The following is a 21,741-nucleotide window of genomic DNA, read 5'->3' as shown; positions in this document are numbered from 1 at the left end:
AGCAATTAATAATTAACTGTAAAGGTGTGTCTAATATAGTGGCCGGTGAGTAGAAAGTAACTGTTACTTACCCACTGACAGACAGAGGGAGCTCTATTACAACTTTAGCCATCGCTGTAATTGGTGCCAGGTCAGGCTGCTCACTGATGCTGTGGACAAATAATGAATACCATAAAAATAAAATCATCAGCTCCTGTATAATATGTAAAACGGAAAATGTATTAATACTACAAAAAGGTACTTGCGTAGTCAGTTGGAGGTCGGCAGTCAACTCAGTGGTTTCAATGGTGATGTTGGCCGTGCTCAAGTTGATGGAGAATTTCAACTAAAAAGAGATTTCAATGGATGTATTCTTATTATATTGTGCATTATTAATACAGATTTTATTCTCTTAAAATATTTGAAAATATTTTATTTATATTTTGGAAAAGTACAAGTTTGATTTGAATAATATTGTTCTCTATAGCTGACTGGGAAGTGTATCACATTATTCTAAAATATGTAATAGTTTTATTTATTATTTATTACTCAAATATTTTTTAATAATATATATTACTTAATAATATATACCCACTCAAATCCTTATCATTCATAGTATATAGTGAGTAAGTTAAAATTACATGTATATAATAATAACAACAACAACAACAACAATAATAATAATAATAATAATAGCAATAATAATAATAATGATAGTAATAATAATAATAATAATAATAATAATAATAATAATAATAATAATAATAATAATAATAATAATAATAATAGTAATAATAATAATAATAATAACAATAATAATAAATGTATTCAATCCAAATGGGGGCTCACCTTGGTATTTCTTTTCACAGGATTCCCCAGATCACATTCTACGTCTGAGCCATTTTGGTTGGCTTGACACCTCATCTATAAGTGAGTCATCAATATGAGCAAAGGTTCGCCAAACTATCTCAACAGATTGCAACTCGTGATGATGGCCACACACCTGAGCGGGCACCCTGGAGCCAGCGTAGGAGAGCGTTTTCGGAAGAGAAATGAGCAGCTGAGCGGCGTGGGCGTCGTCGCCGTCCTCCTCGGGACGTAGCGGGTCGGAGGGCGTGTTAGTGACGGTGATCTCCAACACCACCACGCGCTGGTCGGACAAGGAGAACACCTGCACGTCATCCTCGTCCCTGAGATGCACAATCAGGGTGAAGATTAACGGCAGTTTGGACCGAAGCAAGATGGTGGCAGAGGTCCATTCATACTTGGGCGACCAGTTGCTAGGCACCAGCCAACAGCATCCATACAAGCCACTCACATGCATGTTTTGTATCCACACACTAACCTTGGCAGCGGGGTGAACAGGTCAGAGGTGAGAGGCCGCGTTCCAAAGCGGTAGCTCAGCTTTAGGTTGCTCTGACAGATTTTGTCTGGGCCGCATCCCTCTCGCAGGAAGTTCACCTTCAACAAAAGAAGAAGTGCGACTTTGAAAGTGAATGTTATTGCGCAGAGTAGTAGCAGTAACCATGACTGACCTCCGAGTGCAGCGTGTTGGAAGGTGACACGTTGAGCACAGGGGCGAGTTTCTCCAGCCGCTTGACTGCAGAGTGTCTTCGCGGGGGCACGGGTTTGATAGTGTGGGTGATGGACAATGAGATTGGTCGCAGTTTGTCCCGGATGTTCTCCTGCATGGAGAGAGTACCTCATTGAAATAGATTCCTTTCTTGAATTTTCATTTTACTGGGCCATGAACCTCATTAGTATCTCGTGAAGAGGAAAGCAATGACATCCTGTTTTGTCTCAAACAGATAATCCGTGTCCAATTCGATAACTCTGATGTCATCACTTTGCTCCTATACATATTTGCATAATGCTTAATGCTATGCCGTCCTAACCGGCACGCCAGTCCTCAAAAAAGTCTTACTGACATGAAGCTGGAAGGTCGCGGTGGTGCACGCCGGGTGTTTCTGGCGATGAAGCTCCACCTCCTCCGTCTGTATGTACTCGGGCTCCAGGGAACTGCGGCCCAGGAAGTTGACACGGTGGGGCAGGCCCAGCTTCCTGCGCTCTGAGTCGGCTTCAAAGCGCACCACCAGGGCTTCAAGGTGGATGGTGCGCAGCGAGGGAGAGAGATTGAAATGCGGAAATGTCAGGAAGCATGCACGGGGAGCAGGACACTTCATTTTTTTTAAAAGCCGTGTGCTAATTAGCCAGACGCCATATCCAAGTCTCACTTATATGTGGTGAGTAGTGCACCGGGTGGGCCGCGTAGACGAAGCAGGCCTTGACTTCGATGCTAAAATGGAGAGCAAACAGATGAGGATCACGCAAGCAGCTAATGTTACCATATTGCTCAGATCTGCTCTTACCAAACGCCATCTCGGCCCTTGCAGTTATACTGGGCCAGGTCGATGTACTGCGGATCAATGGATATTTCCCGAATCACGTGGATGACTGGGCGAGACCTTTGCGGACAAAATGGAAAGATCAAAGGAATGCTAAAAGAAGAATCGCCCAATCCGCTTTTTATACCTGAAGAGCACCAGGGAATTACTGAGAGAGCCCACTGCGAGGTCTGGATAGTGGTTCTCATCCACATCCAAGCCACCTGAGATGGAGTATCCAAAACGTCTCACGTCAAAGTCTCGGCCATCCAGCACCTAAATAGTCAAACAATAAATAAAGCAACTTACATCGAATACTTTTTTATTTCATTCTTAAAAAAAAAAAAAAACTCACCTGAGCGGGTTTGGTTTCAATTCCAGCATCCGAGCCTCGATAGATGAACACCTTGCCATCCCCATCAAACGGCGCACCAACGGCAATGTCTGTACCAGGGTTATAATAGTTGTTGATTTTTTTATTCGAGTTTAATATTGTCCTGGCTTTGGCGTTTTAAATTCAGTTTTAATTAGTACGTAAGTAAAGTTGCTACTTTTATTATTTTTTTTTTTTTTAAATGCTTTGTTTTAGTTGAGTTTTTATTAGTTTTGCTATTAGTTTTATTTATATATTTATTTTTTAATAAATGGTATATTTTATTATAGGGGGAAGACTTTATTCTTGTAATATTACACGTTTTACACGACTTTAGGGATCTTAGATTTCGGATTTACTAGGTAGGTAGGTTAGGTAGGTAATTGGTTGAATGTTTTCAAACCCCAAATCTACAGATCACGTACCCCAGAGGGTCCGGTGACCCTAGATTGAGAACCACTACACTAGATGACTCTCGGATGTGAGGCAGCGTGACAAAAATAAAGAAAGGCGGAAATTATTGCACGCATACAACTCTAGGGTCAGTTTTCAAAGGAGATGTGTTTGTTTGCAGTAACGTAATGCTAGTCTTTTGCCATTATATTAAAAAAAAAAAAAAAAAAAAAAAGTCATGCATTTCTGCATAGACGTCTGACTCCTACCTCCATATCCGTCCTGGTCTAGATCACCTATGTTGCTGACGATCATGCCAAACATAGAGTCGTACGTCCCGTTGAGACGGATGGGCCGGGCCTGATCGTCCCAGTGACCGAAGGGGTTCAGGTACACGTAGACAGCACCGCCAATCTCTGCCTTACGGTCAAAGAAATTGGGCGCTCCCACAATCAGGTCGGTCCAGCTAAGGAAAGAAACTATTAATTAATACGCATTATAGAGCAGTATCTATCATAAGGTTTTGGTTCCGTTTGGTTCACGCTCTTACTCCGGATTTCCTTTCCAAGCTTTTTTTGGAAAACATTGAAGTCATACTTTGCCATGCTATTGCACTGGACTTCTTTCTCGGACAATCACGACTGCATTTGTTCAGCATCAAGGATTTCCTGATCCCAACCTGTCCGTCCTGAACCGAACTGTAACGCTTAGTGAAAATTGAAAGACGAAAGAGACCCACGTCTCCTCTTTCCTCACCCATCATTGTTAAGATCGGTGGTCGCCACCGAGTAGCCGAAGGAAGATGCGAGCTCCTCTCCCCAGAAAATGTGCTCGGGCACCAGCCGGTAAACGTTGTCTTTGCGTAGCAGCACCACGGCCCCCGTGTGATTAGCCCGCGGAGCACCCGCCACAAAGGTCAACTCCCCGAGGCTCGTGATCCCCATGGCCGAGTCCACCGAGAAGCCTGGCCGAGGAGGCGGAAGCGGGTCGTTAGACTCTGGATTTAGTAGTATTGACCGTGTGGGGGCTGCTCTATGCTCATCTTCTTACTAATGAAATGTATGCCTAAAGTGACTATTGATTTTATGTCCAACTCCTGATGAGGCCAGCTAGTGCTTGTCGGTCTGCCGGTATGTGGGGTGATCTATTGAGCTTTAGCTCATGTCTCCTGAGGTCTGCATCGCTTACTTTTAGTCAAGGCATGTAAACATTGTGACTAGACATAAATCACATTTATAGCCCTAAACTGTGGTGAGCACTCTCTGGGGTGTGTGTGATATAATCGGGTATAATAATTACACATTTAGATTGCTGTTTGGGTTGTAAATGGGCGATGATTTGACTTGCTATAGGAGGGTATATATATATATATATATATATATATATATATATATAATTACATATTTTCATTTGGGGCTACCCCACAAAATACATTTGTGGCTATAAATGTTTTGTATACTTTTGGGGAAGGCTGACCTCAAGCATCTGCTGGTTTCTTTCCTATAGGTGTGCGTATGTGTAATGTGTGTGCGTGTGGGGTTGGGGGGTTCTGTATACAATGTAGAAGTGTGATTGTGGCAGGTGTGGTGTGTTTGGGTCAAAACAACAAAAAACACATCATAACAAACTATCTAAACAGAAGCAAGCACATGCATTTGTGACAACATGCAAAGGGAGTGAGTGACAAAAGGGGGATGGTCTGTGACTGTCTAACACTTCAATGTGGTTAAAAAAAAAACATGAAAGGACGACACAAGGCCGAGACAAACAGCAAGCAGCTCCAGGACAACAGGTGAGGAATGTCTGCAGTGTAAAACATAACGGGCGTCAGAGGAGCTACTTTTGCCACACATGGTGGCTTTTAACGCAGGTCGGGTACAAGGTCACTGTAGTAACTAAAGTGGGGAACGGACAAGGATTAGAAATTCTGGCGTGTTAAGTCTTTCCCTTAACTAATTAAATATTCACTTCCTCAGTGTTCTTTCTAACATTTGATCCATGAGCTAATTTGTATAGGTTTTTACGCATTAATTATTAACATTATGTTACTTATATAATTCAATGCAATGGGTTTGTTATATTTGTATTATTTTAAGTATTTTTTTAATCATTTTATTTCATGTTTAAGATTTGACTACTTAGAAAGAGAGGCATTATTTTATCAATAATATTATAATAATAAAAAAAAATGTCAAATGCAAATGCATACGAACTAGATCCACTTGAGTAAGTAATAAATATTAAGTAATAATATTAAAATAAAATAAAAACAGAGCATTTTCTATAATATTTTTGTAAATTATATTTTATGACCACATAGTATTTAATTATACATATGGTATATAGGTATATAGGTTATATTTACAAATGCAATTTTCACAAACATGCCAGTTTTTATTCCAAAAATGAGGGTGTTATCTCCAAAAAAAAAAAAAAAAACCAGAGAGAAAGCAAGTATAAACAAAGAGGAACAGAGAGAACTTTCTAAAAACAAAATTCAGAACTAAACTGATGGAACGTTGTGCTTCTGAAAAAGGAATCAGCTTATGGATTATTCTGAACAAAGAAATCAAAGAATCGAGTTAAACATCACATTAAAGAAATTTTAAAAAAGAATAAATAAAGCCAGTCTGTTACAGAAAAAGAAATGTAAATTTTTGTTTGGTTGTTATACCAGTGTCATTTTTGAGTCTTTGAACGACATTAACTGAATCTTGGGAACTGAATATTTTATTTTTGTAGTTATAGTAAATGGAATTGTCATTAAATTACTTTTTTAGTTTTTTTGTTATGGAATTTGATTCTGGGTTGAAACAGGACAGTTTTTTCTGCTCCATTCAATTTGAGAACGGAAAACATTTGTACTCATATTTTTGTTTCTTCTGTTATAAATAAATGAAATAAATAGGGGAAATGAAATTAAATCATCATCAAATTATAAAAATAAAATCCTTTGAAATTAATTGACTTTAGGATTTTTCACGACTGACTTTTTGACAAGAATATATTTGTTTTCATCAGGCATGCACTTGTGTCATTTCATCCCATTAGGATCAATGGGGTCATGTGAGTTATTAAAAAAAAAATGAAGGCTAAAATGTCACATGGGAATTAGTGTTGTCTAGGAAACGGCTAAATAAGGAGAGGGGCGAAAGGGTGAACAGGCCTGGAAGGTATGTGAATTAGGAGATTTACGGGAGATCCACGCAGTCAGTGAGACGTAAGAACACTGCAATCCAACGTTAACGATGAAAAGGTCCTGTTAAGTCAACAATGGGTCATTAAGCTTAAACGGGACACAGAAAAAAAAAAAAAAACCTCAACACATCCGATGCATCAACCCTTGTTAGTGAACACGCTAAAAAAAAACAAAAAAAAAAACACTCTTTTGGAGAACTGGGAGAATGTGGTCGAGAAAACCAACACCAAGATACCCTGGAAAAGCCTCCTTTTTTTTGGACACTACATGCAGACTTGAGATGACAAAGACCTACAGACACAAGAGACAAACTCACTGTTGCTCCAAGAGACAACCACCTACTGATGTTGTTGTGGAGGGGGCGGGTGCGTTTAGATGTTTTGATTTGAATCAGGTGTATTGGAGGGTGGAAACATCTAAAACATGCGAGATTGTGGACCTGGAGAACTGGCGTTGCCCGCCCCTGCTGAAGTGGTTCAATCGCTTGAGTCAATACAGGGATTCTTTTGCTAAACAGTAGCAGGATGGATTGAATCTGACAGGATAAGTGGAATGCAAATGAATAGATGGATGGTTTAAATCAGGCGTGGGCAAACTAGGGCCCGGGGGCCACATGCGGCCCGTTAAACGTTTTAATCCGGCCCGCTGAACTTGAAAAAAATTAAATGAATAAACCTTGTTAATGATTTATTTTCTAAATACTGTGGTTTTTCAAAGACATATTCTTGTAATGCTTTTGATCACTTCCATTTAAAATTAAATGTATTTATTTTCTCCGATGATGTGAGATTACCAAAACACTCCATTCATCTGCTCCTGGTCCGGCCCCTCTGTCAAATTTTAGGACCCATTGTGGCCCGCCAATCAAAACGTTTGCCCACCCCTGGTTTAAATTTTTCAGGTGGTTGTCTCTTAAACAGTAAAAGGGACAAAGTCCAACACAGATCAAAATCCGGACATGTGCCATTAGCAGAGAGGACTAACACCAAGAAGAAGAAAATTGATTTTAGGGCTACTTCTAAGTCAGAAAAGGCCAATCCGGCCCAAAGAACAACACATCACACCTACAAACCTAAGTAGCTATTATGGGCTACATCCTCAAAGGCTGTGGGCTTCCTGGAGGGCTCCAGAGTTTTATACAGCAGTGCGTCTTCAACTGGGCTAGCCATGAACAAGAGCCCTATGGCCCAAGACAGGAAAGGAAAGGAGGTAGAGGGACCAGTGCAGGGTGGTGAAATGTGAGGGAGGTAAGGTGGGTGATGGAGAGAGTGACAAAGAAAGGGGGGGAGAGGAGGGTGCAGGTGAGACAAGCTGTGATTGATTGGTGCCGTGTTTTGGTGGGTGGGCGGCAGCCGTTTTCCCTGGAAGAAACCTCCCGGCTCTCTGGTGGAGTGACAGCCCTCCGGGTTCAGAGTGTACCCTCAAGACTCATGGCCGTCATCGGACCATTTGGAAGCCCAATATAATTCCCAGTCCAGAAATAACTCCAAACTCCAACAAGCTAGGAATGCGTTGAAAATCATCCTGGGGTTTCTGCTCCAATTGAGGCCAGGGGCGATATGAGAGAGTGTTGTGGGGGGGTACATTCTGAGCCCTGGTCGCAATCCTCCACCAGACCCTCGCTTCCTCCTCAGCTGTGAGCAGGGAGGGCGACTCCTACCCAGGTAACTGTGGTAGGGCACCGGGATGAGCCGGGCATTAAGCTGTTTCTGATCCGCCACCTCGTAGGGTCCGTCATCATAGAAACCAAGGTCAAGCAGCGTCTGGTTTAGCAGCTGCACGCGCATTTCACCTGGAATGGAAACGTGTGGGGCCACAACACAGCTGTAAGTAATATTTGTATGCTTCCATCACACTGGTGGAAACCATTTTGGTGACTACACTTTAAAATTAGGGGTGTCCAACCCTTGTCCTTGAGGGCCTTTATTCAACAAGTTTTAGATGTCTCCCTCCTCTAGTACACCTGATTCAAATGATCAGGTTCATTATCAGGAGTCTCTGAGCTTGCTGATGAAAAATGAATGGGGGGGCCTCGTGGACTGTGGTTGGACACCCTTGGTTTAGAATATCAGACAACCTCAGATAATCACAAAATGCAACATACAGTACATTCACTTCTTGTGTTTCGGACAAACTAACAATCTAGATCATTTCCTGTTTGTTCTTTCTTATGTATCTATCGACAACTATCTGATGCCTGAGCTTTCCGTCCTACTAAGTGCCACTCTCGTTCATCTCTTTCAGCGCGTCATCTTAATCCCGACAGGCCACCATACCTTTCCAGTTGTAAGTCCCAGGGGCGCCAAACAATATGAAATTGTTGTCTGGGGTGAAACTGACGGAAAGACCCTGCTGGCAGAAGCCAAACTGCTCGTGACCCTGCGGCCGACCCTCGCAGAATTTCCACTCTCCTCCGTCTAGGTCGTCCCGCTCCGTCAGGTCTTCACTCAGGACATAGCAGCGGCCGATGGGATCGCGCGTCTCCGAGGGTTGATGCACACGCTGCCGGAGCTCGTACAGGTGCGCACAGGTCTGAGGGTGGATAGTGTGCTGTTGTTGCTAATGTGGAATCAGAAGATGCTTTTTAATCAAGAGAGCCTGACTTACCACCACCTTTCCTCCAATGCCCTGGCTCTTGACAGTAACTCCCAGCCACTGGTTGTCTTTGCTCTCTTTGTTTAGACTCACTGTTGGAGAAGAACGGAAGACGGGATGAAAAAAATATCTCGGATCTGGTCCGAACGGCTCGGTGACACGTGCGCCTCAAACCAGATCAGCCTGTGTTCAATTTTTTGGTTCACATTTCAAAAATAGACTCTTTAGCTTCATGAAAGATTCTGAAGAGTCTAAAGGTGTGAATGTAAGCGTGAATGGTCGTTGTCTATATGGGCTCTGTCATTGATAGTGCTGGCCGTATCCCACAAACCATAAGATATTTCAAATGCGCTGTGATGAAATCATTGGTAGTGCTTTGACAAAAAGAGCCCCTGGAAAAAAATTGAGAACATTTTTTGGAGGTCTGGCAAAGATCGTGCATCATTCTGACATTTGTATTCAGAAACGTGTGCCATCTTTTGTCAAGTAATACTAATAAATAAATAAAAAAATAAAAAAATAACAACATACTATTTTTAATTTGCAAAAAAAAACACAAAATGGACAATGCCAAAAAAAAACAAGAAAAAAACATATTTTTCACTTGTAAAAAAAAAAACAGGGACAAGGACAAGAAACCAGGAATGTTTTAATGCTTGTTGGTGACTTGTATACCGTTTCACTGCACCTAATGTGACTCAATGAAAGTGGATGTGCCCTTAAATAGGAATAAAAACTTACCTTCACCATCAATGTCCACCCTCTCACAGTCATATTCCTCAGGCGTGATAGGACACTTGAAGAGCGCTCCCGGTCGACTGCCGCGCAACAAACCCTGGCCTGCAGCCTGTGGCGCCCCCACCAGAATCCTGAAGTAACACAAACTGAAGGGTTACGATGATGGATGATCCCAGGATGAATGGATCCACACGACCAGGATCAATCCAATCTACAAATGTTGATCAGGTATTAGACGCATCACCACTAGTTTATGATTTAAGGCGGTTTGCATTATTCAACGCTGATATTTTGGTCACTGGTTGATTTTTCTGCATTTAAATACTTGAATATCGGACAGAATCACGTCAGTCACTGGACAATATTCAGAAACTATTACTGTAACCACCACAAGTAGCTGTGTGTTAGACAGAAAACATGGCTTTGCATTATCTTGACTGCGGCCCAGCTCTGCGTGGAGTCTAGGCAAGTAAAAGCCTTTATTCTCACTGAGGTGGGTGCTGAGATTTTAGAGGGGCCAGAGTCGCTGCCCTCTGCCTTATTAGGAGCGCAGATTCGTAGGCTAGCCGGCTATTTTAAAAACTGAATGTTGGGCCGCATTCCAGCCAACGCTGTCAGCCATGGCGGATGCATGGAAGCGAGTTGTCAAGACACAGAGGGGAAAAGGGGGAAGAGGAAGTAGGGAAAGTAACGAGGGAAAGTTAAAATAGGAAAGGTAAAAATAGTTAGCCTCAAGGATCAGCTTTTGTTTCCAGCTCGGTCAAAAGCATGCGTGGCGAAAACATTCTCTTCGGTCAGAGAATTGTTAAATGACTAAACGGAAAAGGTAACTGCTAATTACCAATTAATTGTAATTTGGCACTACACAAACTAAATTTCTATTGAATTTCACCAGCACCTTGTTACTATTAGCATTAGCTTGTTAGCCTTTTATTTTTCGGTAGATGCTGCTGTTTTGGTTAGCAATTGCATTTCAATGGAGTCAGCAGTTACCTCTGCAATGTCCACGCGTGAACGATAATTGACAATTAATTAAGATCATTGCAACTGCTGAGCTACTTTTTTTTTTTTTTTTTACTCGACGGCATCTGCCCAAAAAGGGCATTTATTCATCTCTGTCTAATATTGATATGAGTCACGATTCCCGACTCCTAATTCAATGTCGGCCTTTTAGAGGCCTTTATTCTTCATTGTTCAGCTATGAGTCACAAACTGTCGTCATTTTCAATTGCCAGCTCATCTTTCAGTGAACTCACATGACATGCACGACTAAGCTTTGTAGGGTTTAAATATGTGGTGTGTGTTCGTGTGTTGGTAGCGAAACATCAACGACATGTAGGCTTGCCTCACTGTAGCGTACATTGCCATCACAATACCCTAAGATCATATCAGACATTTGAGTCTGATCTAAGGTTTTGTTTGGACAAACCCACATGAGCTGTTCAAATTACACAGCAGAAAGCTGTCCATATCATCTTTAATCCGCCAAGGGATTAGATAACATACCATGCCCTCTCCTGCATTCGGTACCCCTTCTTATAGAACTGTATAGATGAGTTGAATGCTCACTGATTTTGCCTGAATTTTGCCTACTATATAATAATAATGTTGTGAGGGTTCTTTTTTTTTTGTTTTCTTAAAAATAGCCAAAATTAAATTTCTTTTTTTTTTTTTTACATGGAAAAAGCTCAATGCCAACCACCCATTAGTAACATTCATCTTGCTCAGTTTTTTCGGTCTTTTTTTTTTAAGTTTAAAATAACAACAACATTATGTACAAGATGAGACCATTTTCTTCATTCCCATTATTTGGCAATTTAAAAAAAAAATCTACATAGCCTATTAAATCATCCCTTTTCAAATAGTGGGACGGGCCCCCGTGGGTGGGGGGGGGGGCGCGGTGCAACGCTAGGTGATCCATGTGTGACCCCAAAGAACATTTACATATAAACATTTATTTAAATACTTTTTTTTTTTTTGCCATACTTGAATATTCATTGCACATCCACTTCAGTAGGTGGCAGTGGCGCTCTCATTGTCAGAGAGTAAAAAGTAATTTATTAGATCCATATATATATTATTTTTATGTTAACAATGATACAATGTTATTAAGAGGTGTACTTAAAACGATTTTATTGACAAATGGGTCTTAGAGGCTGCGTAACAAAAGTAATTGAAAAGCACAACATTTAATATAAAACAGAACATTTTTGACTAAAGTTTTAGACTCTAATACACAGTCAGCGCTGGTTGTTGTTGTTATGCAATAGAATCGTACCACAGGTATCAAACGAACAGCTGCTAATAATGATTAGTTATCATTTACCAGACTGCAAGACAAACACTGCGCACTGATAATGTGACTTGTCACCCAATATAAATTGGCGTTAAACCGATGAAAACCAGACTATCACCAAACATTTGCCACTGATAAGCTGTCAATCACTGATGAATAACTGGCACTAAAAGCAATTAACTACTTAATGGCGAAGGGTTTTCTTCTTTGAACATAACTTAGAAACATGCGTACTGGCCTAGAAACATTTAACCCCGATAATTATTCGGGAGGCAAAGTGGTGCCTGAGTTTAGCACCTCTGCCCATTAGTGTGAATCTGAGTGTGAATACTTGTTTATTTATCCGTGCTCTGTATGGTGTGGCAACCAGACTACAGTGCACTCCACTTCTCTTGCCAAATGCCAGCTGGCAATTAGTGGTAGCCTGGTAGGAAATGGATGGATCGGTACCTTATTTCGACTTGAAAAGAAACAGACCTTTTATTGTTCGTTGATTGGACTTTTGATAGGTATTCGATGTTGTGAAACATTAGTTGCACCCTCAACATTTCCACCAGGATTTCAGCTTGATGAACCACCTAATCTCTTCTCTCACACTTAACATGTGTTGGGTGGACAGCAGGCTTTGGAAGGCGGCTCTGCAGAATCAGCAGGGGGGCGAGGGGCTCATTTGGCCTCCTCTTATTGTCCGCAGGCAAGACTGTGACCTCTCATCTGGATGCACAAACACACACTTGCAAAGGCAAACGTGCAGGCGTGCAGGCATCACTCTGTATCTGAATCTTTAGCCAGCAAAAGTTTAACTACAACAACTGGACTCAGTACCCGGACGGACGCCTGTCTATAAAACGGTCGTTTTCAGGGAAATCTCGCTAAGGAAAGCAACAGCTGAGTATGAGATGCTGTGAATCATGATGCGAGCCACCATGAGCCACAGACAGAGGGCATGGCTAATGCATAATAAAGTGGGAAAAGAGAGGGACAGAGACAGCTGGCAGTCCTTGCGAAAACCCCTTTGGGACGCGGTGGTTTACTGCCAGGGGAGGTGATTCAATGCAATGATTGGTTTCAGAGTGAGCTTTCAAAAAAACATTTGGCAAACTGGAAATTCCCTCAAAAAGTTTGAGTTTCATGATGCAGTTGTTGAGATTTGAAGACAATCAGGTCTCGAAATGGTAAATTCCATTCATGCATTTACTGCACCCTCAGTGTCATGGGAGAGATGGTTCCTATCCTAGCTGGCGGGGTAAAAGTCAAATACCCTGACCCGGTGGTCTATAAATCACAAGATATGAAAACAGACAACCATTCACACTCAGTGAGTGGCAACTGAACACACACTGCCTGCAACCAAAGTCTGGCAAGTGAACTACTACACCGTCAGTTGCTATGGCAGATGCCATCTCATTTTCAGCATCATAAATTACAATCTAAAGGTTGATATATCACATCACAGCCAACGGGCTGTGAAATCCGAGAAATCGGACTGGACGTTTGTTTAAGTATGCCGAAGTTTCAGCAATGTTATGACATTGCTTTTTTTTCTAAATATCACCTTTGTTAGATTAGACCTCTTCGGCACACGTAATTATACAGTCGACTCGAACCAAGTCCTCCTTCTCCACGGCAGTTTTTGGCACACCTATACTCGAGCCTCTCACCGCACCAGCTGGCCCTCTATTGATCGTGAATGACCATTTCCAGGGCATTGATGAGGTAATGGTTGGCCCTGAGGAACATATTCACATCTGTTCTGTCATGCTTCACCTTATCAATTCATTGAGCCGTTAGTTACCTACTGGGAGTGTAAAGTATACTTTTAGGCAGCTCGTGGGCTTAGGGTGGATAACAACTACCCATCGATGTATTTTTCATCCATTTCTATGGAAAAGAAAACATTCACACTCACATTCACGTCGATGGACGATTCAGTCTTCAATGGACCTGCACATTTTTTGCATTGGGGGTGGATGCTAGAGTATCCTGGAGAAACGGGGCAGAACGAGCACAATCCATACAGAAGGCTGGTGCTGGTATACAATCTGCGATCCACAGAACTGACAGGCACACATGCTAACTATTAGCCTCACAGTGCTGCTACAATTCTAAAGATTTATACTAATTTACGGCACCAGAATAAATTGGTGTGGAAAACCCAGATATTTATTCTCCAAGTTGGAGGCACACCCCAACTATGAATGGTAGCATGGAATGGAAATGCAACAGAAACTTTTTCAAGCAGCTAACACAGTTAATATTGTTTCAATGTCACTTTTTTGCGTTTATCTGCATGGCATAAAAACATGCTTTTTTTTTTAGTTATGGATTTATCAACACTAATATGAAATATACAAAAGGAATATTTATAACTTGGACTGCAAGACAAACCTGTCAAATAAAATGGTTTAATATCCTGCTTTATACACGACTGCTACTGTATAGAGATGCTATCATGTGATTGATTCAATTGCACGCGTGTAGACCCACGCACACACACACACGCACACACATTTAATCAAAAGGTGAGGCCGGTCATGGCTTATTCATCTCCTATTTGTGTTAGACCCTCCCCCGCCTTTGGAGAATGTGACAACCAGGGTCACCCTCTTGCTTTCTCCGCAAACAACCTTGATGACACTTGAATAATGAAATACTCTAAACAAACCATGGTGTCACTGACGATCTCAATGTGGAAAGCACGCCATGTTTTCCTGCTCTCAGTGCGACTGAAGTTGTGTCTTTCTTGCTGACGCTGCGCATTGTACCGCTCTCACTCGACTAATATTCCTGAAAGCTTTCGGGCCTGGCTTTCACGTGAATGCGTTGCAGGAGATTTAATGACAAGAGTTACTGTAGAAAGATCATGAATTGCGTTTGGGCATGGGGGAGAAAGCGGGGGAAGCTGTTTTTAACCTATGATGGAGGAAGGCAAAGGGGTGGGGGGCGGGAGTTCTTTTATTGTGCTTTTGTGATGCAAATCAACAAGTCCATTTTGTGTGTGACGGAATGGCGCAGGGACATGGTGGCACACATTTAAAGGGGCGTCAAACTCATTCTTGTCGCAGGCAACATTGTAGTTATGGTTTCCTACAGAGGGCGGTTATGACGGTGACGCCATATAAATGGATAATTGCCTTACCAGGTTTATTTGGAAGTTCATTTAGAGCAAGTGTAGGCAAAATAAGGCCCGGGGGCCACATGCGGCCCGTTAAACGTTTTAATCCGGCCCGCCGAACTTGAAAAAAAAATAAATGAATAAACCTTGTTAATGTTTTATTTTCCAAATACTGTGGTGTGACAAAGACATATTTTGTTGTCATTCTTTTGTTCATTTTCATTTCAAATTAAATGTATTTTTTTTTCTCCGATGAGGTGAGGTTACCAAAACACTCCATCCATCTGCGCTTGGTCCAGCCCCTCTGTCAAATTTTAGAACCCATTGTGGACCGCCAATCAAAAAGTTTGCTCACCCCTAGTTAGAGTATTATCTTATTCCAGAGTCTCAAAGCAACCCAATAAAAAGCGGCATTGTACTTTAGAAACATATACAGTGGTGATGACATTTAATAACAATGATTATTATACGAGTCTGTCAGTACAATTCATTTACTTTTGTAAAACCTCAGTTCAGCAAAAATGTGACTTATGTTTAATGTATTGGATCCGCCGTAAAGACATTCAAAATGTTTAAAGCATACAGGTAAGAAAACAGTTTTCAAACTGGTTCTACCGTCACCAGTGTTTTATATTTCCATGTAACTGTCACTTTTCTCCAACATGCCAACAATTTACAACCCACTGTCACCCATGTGATCGATCACGACATACCAGTATGTTGCGCTGAGATTTCAAGAGGTGAAAATTGCGTCCTTGAATACAAAAGATGACTGAAAGAGGATGACGATTACACACAATAGGAAGCCACACAGTCAAAACAGCATTGCTGATTTGTGAGCTGCAGAAATACACCGCATCGCCCGTGCGACACGTTCAACGAAACACAGAGGACGGAAGATGTAATGCTTCCATTGGATTGGGTCCAGCATATAAACGGATGCAGTGGCAGCGAGCCAAACACATCTATGGGGAAGGCTACATGTTGTATATCATGCTGCTTTGGCTATATGGATGGATAACACCAGTAAAACATGAGTGCTGCATACAGACTGTAAGTGCTTGATTGTATAAAACCAAAGCAGTACTGCTACAGAGAGGGTGAGAAGCTCGGTCATGGGGCTCAGAGTTGAGCGAGGATGAGGTTGCTCAGACAACTGGTTAGGATGCCTCGTGGACGTCTCCCTGGTGAGGTGTTCCGGACACATCTCAAGGGGGAGGAGCCCACAGGGACGGCGCAAAACATGCCTCGGGATTCCCTAGGAAGAGCAAGATAAAGTGGCTGGGAAAGGGAAGTTTGGGTTTATCCGCTAAAGATGCTAATCCCGCAACCCTACCATGGATAAGAGCAAGAAAATGGACGGATGAATTAGTAGATGTCAAATGTTATTATTTTTTTATTTTGAATGAGGGTTTTTTTGTGTAATTTCTCTATTTGTAATTATAAATCCGTATTTTATGTTTAAATATTTATCAACCTTATTAGTTTTTTAAAATATGTATTACTTTATTTTATTTTTTTTTCAAATGTGAAATTTAGTTTTTATTTTTGTCTTGATATTAATTTAAAAGATCCTTATTTCTTTATTTAAAATTTAGTAATATATAATGCATGTATTTTAATATTTTATATGCAATTTTGTTATTTTAATTGATTTTATTATTTGATATTTTTATTGTAAAAATATGTATCTTCAAATTTATTTTCTTTATAAATGTTTTAAATTTGATCATTTTTTATTTCAAAATATATTCTAATGTATCTTCAGTTTCATATTTTAGTATCCTCAGTTTTTTTTTATATATACACAAACACACACACACACACACACACGTGTTCCCAACCAACCCAATTGCCAAACAATATACATTATAGTACAAGCATTATTCAAGTGTTGCCAGTACTAAAATGCTGTTTTATGAGAATTTTGCTATAGGTTGTGTTGAAAGTCAGACAAAGTACAATATCGAATTTGCGGTTCTGATAGACAAACTGGGGGCTTGAACACAGGGAGTTTCCTGTCTACGCCATGTGCTCAACTATTAGTGGAACCACTTGTCATCTCAGTATAAATAGCAGATGCCCACATAACTCCCACTCAAATGCCCCCGTCGTCTGTCTGACAGTAGCGGCAGGAGCAGATTGTCAAGCTGCTTCGAGATGCCAACAGACCTCCGCCAAGGCCAAGTAATAGAAGCCAGCACTTGTGCTCACACTGAGGAGATAGTGTGCAGCACGGCACAAAGACAGTACAGTAGTTTACTGCACCGCAACCGCAAGAAGCTGGCTATCAGCGTGGGCTTCAAGATGCCTTTTGCTGATGGCCGTCTTTCACAAAGCTGCTTTGATTTTTACAAACCGCCTTTGTGCCTCCAAAAAAATGATACTAGCGTCGGCACGGAAACGAAGATCACCTTATTTAGACTTGACCAATGACGGGATTCATCTATTTCTGGGGAGTATACACAGGTTGTCCCAAAAGTCACTGTACAATTCCATTTTTCTGTTTCATTTCAGGTATCATTCGGACAAATGTGAGGCTATCAGCATTTGAGAAGCTTGGGCTTTGCAGTTTTGTAAGGAAAACGCTAAGAGTGCTGTGTTTTCATGACGTTTTCATTCCTTTGGGGAACAGCCTCTATTCAAGGGATTGCCACTATTTCAGGAAATGGTAAAGTGAGGATTGTAGTTAGTTAGTGTTACTGTCTGCTTGCATCAGGGCCAAATGGGTCCTGGGAGCTTTGGTGAAAAAAAAAATAATAATTTGCAATGTGTCTTTGCAATGCTCATTACTGGCATCTATAGGTGTGGAATGCAACAGCACCCTCTTCCATGTCAGAATAGGACACACAGGAATGTTTAGGGTTGTATTGGATCGCGTGAGCCTAATGAGGCGTTCATAACTTCAAAGTAGTTATCATATCACAATCATGGGACCTCAGGCAAGAGTCAGACACAAAGCTCGGGCACATTCAAAGAACAGATGAGTCACGGTAGCATCTGATTACAACACTTTGGGGCAAGATGTCTCTTCATAGCACTTTTTAGAACGTGTCATCTGAACTGCTTAATGGAAATGTATTATTCATGCAGGAGAGTCAGTTTCCCTAGATTTGTTTGGTGAATAACAAAGTATGCTTTCAGGATGAAGTCTGATAAGATACTGCTGAGGTTGTGATACTGATATCTTGATTTCAGGGAATTGCACCCGTAATGCGACATGTACTGTAGATATGTTTACCGTACTTAAAGCTATTTCTGTTTTTAGATATTGCCCTAAAAGGGCCTCACAGGGTAAATGGTAATTGGACTACACTTACACCGTGTTAAAGAAAGAAAAAAGTAATAAATACAATTGTAAATTAATTAATAAAAATCAGGTTTTGGTGCATTTTTTTAGTCAGACAGAAACCTTATTGCTAACCTTTTTTTTAATTAGATTTTTTAAATATTTCTTATAATAATAATATTCCGCTCGTGTGCCTAATATTGAGGCCGTTGAGCATAAACATGTAGTCAGGCGTTTCCATCCAACAATATTTTGCTAAAAATATCACCGAGACGTCCATACATAGCGATGGAGTGATGTTACGAGCAGCCACGTATACACACCATCCATGCCATCGCTTTCTTGAATCTCTTCAGGTCTTCCAGCATGGCAGCAATATGACACTTTTGGCTCGAGTCTCTTTTTAAAATAAGATAGAGCCATGCTGCTGCGCCGTATATATACAGTATTAGTTATTTCACAGTCGCTTTGCAGCTGATGTCACAGTGTTGGTTTGAGCAGGCGACATCATGACTGCGGTGCTGCTAAAGCGGGCAGTTGACAGTTAAAAATGGAGGAATATTGTATTAGGGAAGATGCCTTTATTTAGTTCATACACAGCGTCTGGACCAAAAAAAAAATACAATTTGCTGCTAGATTGTGGTTTATGATAAGTGAAAGTGGAGTTTAACAAAAAAAAACAACAAAAAAAAAAAACTACGGTACTGCATTATAAACAAATACGGAGAAATATTTTCCAAACAATGAGGTGGACCGAATGGATCCACTCAAAAATGAGACGGAAATTATCCCATTCCTCATTGGTCTGAAAGTTGTATTTATTACAAATAATATAACATTGTTCATCTATCTAAGCCAGCGACATATTCAGTAGTGAAAGTGAGTATGATTAAATGCTCTTCCACTTGTTTGAAGGGCCAATTAAACTGTTGACAAAAGTTTTATTTTCAACTACACAGACCCAGATTTCACACAGAGTAAGTAAACATGTTATATATAGACAATATCGTCATTATTTTTGGTAAGAGTGGTGCCTTGACACAAGTTGAATTCATTTCCGGGCCATTGCCATGATTTAAAATGATCTCTCCTCATTGAAATGAATGAAAAATCCATTAATCTGCTCCGGCACTCGTGAAAAACATTTTTTGTTAAGCGATTTTTAATATGAAAAATTGCACTCTACAATTTAGCACGTTATTACAAATATTCAGTAATAACACCATTTAAAAGAGTGTAGATAAGTGAAAAGTTTATGCATCATGGTTTCAGACATTAATGTGCATCGACATTGGGGGGCTCCCTCTGGTGCCAGATAATTGGCCACCAGGGGACAATATAATACTTAATAGAAAATGAATATGCAAAGAATCTGATCCCTTTTCAGTCCAGCAAGCTGTAGTAATTTTTCGTTTTTTTACAGAGGATGAAGTATATATGTTGTTGAGTGTGATTATATTGTCAGTGCTACATTGCTTAGTCTTGCGTTAGCATTGAGCTAGTAGCCGTTCATAAGTTATGTGGTTTTGTTCATTTGACATGTTTACTTCGATAGCAAAAGACACACTCAAAGACAATTCATTTTCTTATTTAATCAATTCATGCGCGAGTCTGTTTTTATTAGCAACAGAGTTCAAATAGATAAGTGTGGGACCTCAAAAGTCTCTAGAGAACTTTGAAGTTGAACGGTCGTCATGAGTAATGTGCTTAAAAAACGTCAGCAAATGCCTTGATTCCCGTGAGAATCGGTGGATTATTTTTTTTTTTTTTCTTTGTGTGTTGGCGGTGAGGGGGGCTTCAACAAGAGAAGAACTGATTGTCAACCTCTTTTTATATTTGCATGACAGTTCATCTTGAAGCAAAAAGAAGGGAGAGCACATTAATGGGCGCAGTGAGGATCTGCATACCGAATCAATACGGTGCTTAATAGGTTTTTAGAATCTTATGTTCCACTCCACTTTGTGTTTGGCTGCTATTCTTAAGTGCTGTACAAGTAAAAAAAAAATGAATGTAGCATTAGGCTTTAAAAACAGCAGGAGTATAAGTGAAGACCTGATTTTAGACAACTTATACGTCAACTCTCGCATGCGGTAACACTGATGATAATCAATAAACCTTGATGACGTGTTTAATGAAACAATTTCCATCTTCTGCTGATTCATCACATATACCCTCATTCGCCCTTGACTTCCCGTTTGGTTCGAGCTGAATGTACAGCACACAATAAACTCCTGCGGCCATTTCAATTACCGGTGCCCTGACAATCATTTGGCACAACAATGCAGCAGCACAGATTCAGTGGCAACATTTTTATCGCACACTGTGTGTCGCAGTGACAAAGTATGGAACATGATGTGCAGATCTCCCCATAAGCAGAATGATCCATCGTAAACTACCCAAATTTCACTCGCTCGGAAAATTATTCATCTACTATAAATATTGCATCTATGCCAGAGATGTTTAGTGACGCAAGCTGCGTGTCCACCTGTTGCAATGCGTACGTCAGAAAAACAGCTTTATGTTTTTCTAAGCACATTTGTGAGTAAGTTGAGGCAAGATCATATTTAGTCATATACAATATATATCGTTGGATTTTTTTTTTTTTGTAAAACATTTATCCATGACTTAATTTACGATAAATAGTCTACTATTCCCAGTCGGGCCTGACCGATTAATCGGCCAGCCAATTTAATCTGCCAATATTAGCGCTTTATTTCAAAAATATTTTTAATACATACATTTTTTATATACTTAAAACACTACACCATAAGACAAAGATAATAACATTCAAACATTACACCCCCACAAAAAAATCTTCAAAATATAGTTTTTAATTTTTGACGATTTCTTTCTCTGTTCTAAAGTTGAGCAAATAAAGACAAAGCATTGAAAAACAGTCGAATGTTCTTCTTGTGATCCATATCTTTATTGTTGGCACCAAAAATACATTATTTTATTTGTTATCTTTTTTTTTTTAATTAATCAGACCATTAATCATTTATAAGGGTTTTATTCTGCCAAATATCACAATTAGCATCAGCCCAAAAAAAAATCCATATTGGTCAAGCCTTAACACCCAGTGCAGTACACAACATGTATTTATCTTCATTTTATGTTTAGTTTTACTGTAGGCTTAACAAGGAGTAGTATTAAATCCCTTTTTGAAGTTTGTTCACTCTTGTGATCTGAGCTGAGTTGAGTTCACTGCCACCAAAAGGTGATCTTCATTTTTTGCAAGTCAAAGCGAAAAAATAAGCCAAAACACGGCTAATATGTCAAGAAACTCATGTGACTCAAACATCGAGACATCATTGTGCTGTTATATATTAAATGTATAATATTTGTGATTATATATTTTAAGAGTGTAAAGCACTTCCTGT

The 21,741-nt window shown here is 40.3% G+C and overlaps 1 protein-coding gene across 4 annotated transcripts in view; it reads right to left on the bottom strand.

Moving 5' to 3' along the window:
- The window catches only part of itga7 (integrin, alpha 7), a 33,526-nt gene that overhangs the window by 11,322 nt on the left and 463 nt on the right, over positions 1-21,741 (bottom strand). For 2 of the 4 annotated variants that reach the window (XM_088309589.1, XM_088309592.1), the window contains exons 2-18: positions 9,665-9,792; positions 8,936-9,015; positions 8,605-8,860; positions 7,989-8,120; positions 3,886-4,093; positions 3,399-3,595; positions 2,719-2,807; positions 2,512-2,639; positions 2,349-2,444; positions 2,214-2,275; positions 1,908-2,077; positions 1,515-1,664; positions 1,325-1,440; positions 983-1,169; positions 829-903; positions 246-325; positions 72-149 (exon numbers count right to left, since the gene is read on the bottom strand). In XM_088309589.1, coding sequence (XP_088165715.1) covers positions 72-149; positions 246-325; positions 829-903; positions 983-1,169; positions 1,325-1,440; positions 1,515-1,664; positions 1,908-2,077; positions 2,214-2,275; positions 2,349-2,444; positions 2,512-2,639; positions 2,719-2,807; positions 3,399-3,595; positions 3,886-4,093; positions 7,989-8,120; positions 8,605-8,860; positions 8,936-9,015; positions 9,665-9,792 — 2,232 coding nt within the window. Of the gene's footprint in view, positions 1-71; positions 150-245; positions 326-828; positions 904-982; positions 1,170-1,324; positions 1,441-1,514; positions 1,665-1,907; positions 2,078-2,213; positions 2,276-2,348; positions 2,445-2,511; positions 2,640-2,718; positions 2,808-3,398; positions 3,596-3,885; positions 4,094-7,400; positions 7,509-7,988; positions 8,121-8,604; positions 8,861-8,935; positions 9,016-9,664; positions 9,793-21,741 lie in introns of all 4 variants that reach the window. The other 2 variants (XM_088309593.1, XM_088309590.1) reach the window with 2 other exon arrangements.

The sequence above is a fragment of the Idiotropiscis lumnitzeri genome, chromosome 11 (genome assembly GCF_059441095.1).
Source record: "Idiotropiscis lumnitzeri isolate Australia: NSW breed Sydney's pygmy pipehorse chromosome 11, RoL_Ilum_1.0, whole genome shotgun sequence".
NCBI classification, from domain to species: domain Eukaryota; kingdom Metazoa; phylum Chordata; class Actinopteri; order Syngnathiformes; family Syngnathidae; genus Idiotropiscis; species Idiotropiscis lumnitzeri.
The sequence above is the reverse complement of the archived record's forward strand: the minus strand, read 5'-3'. Positions and strand labels throughout refer to the sequence as shown.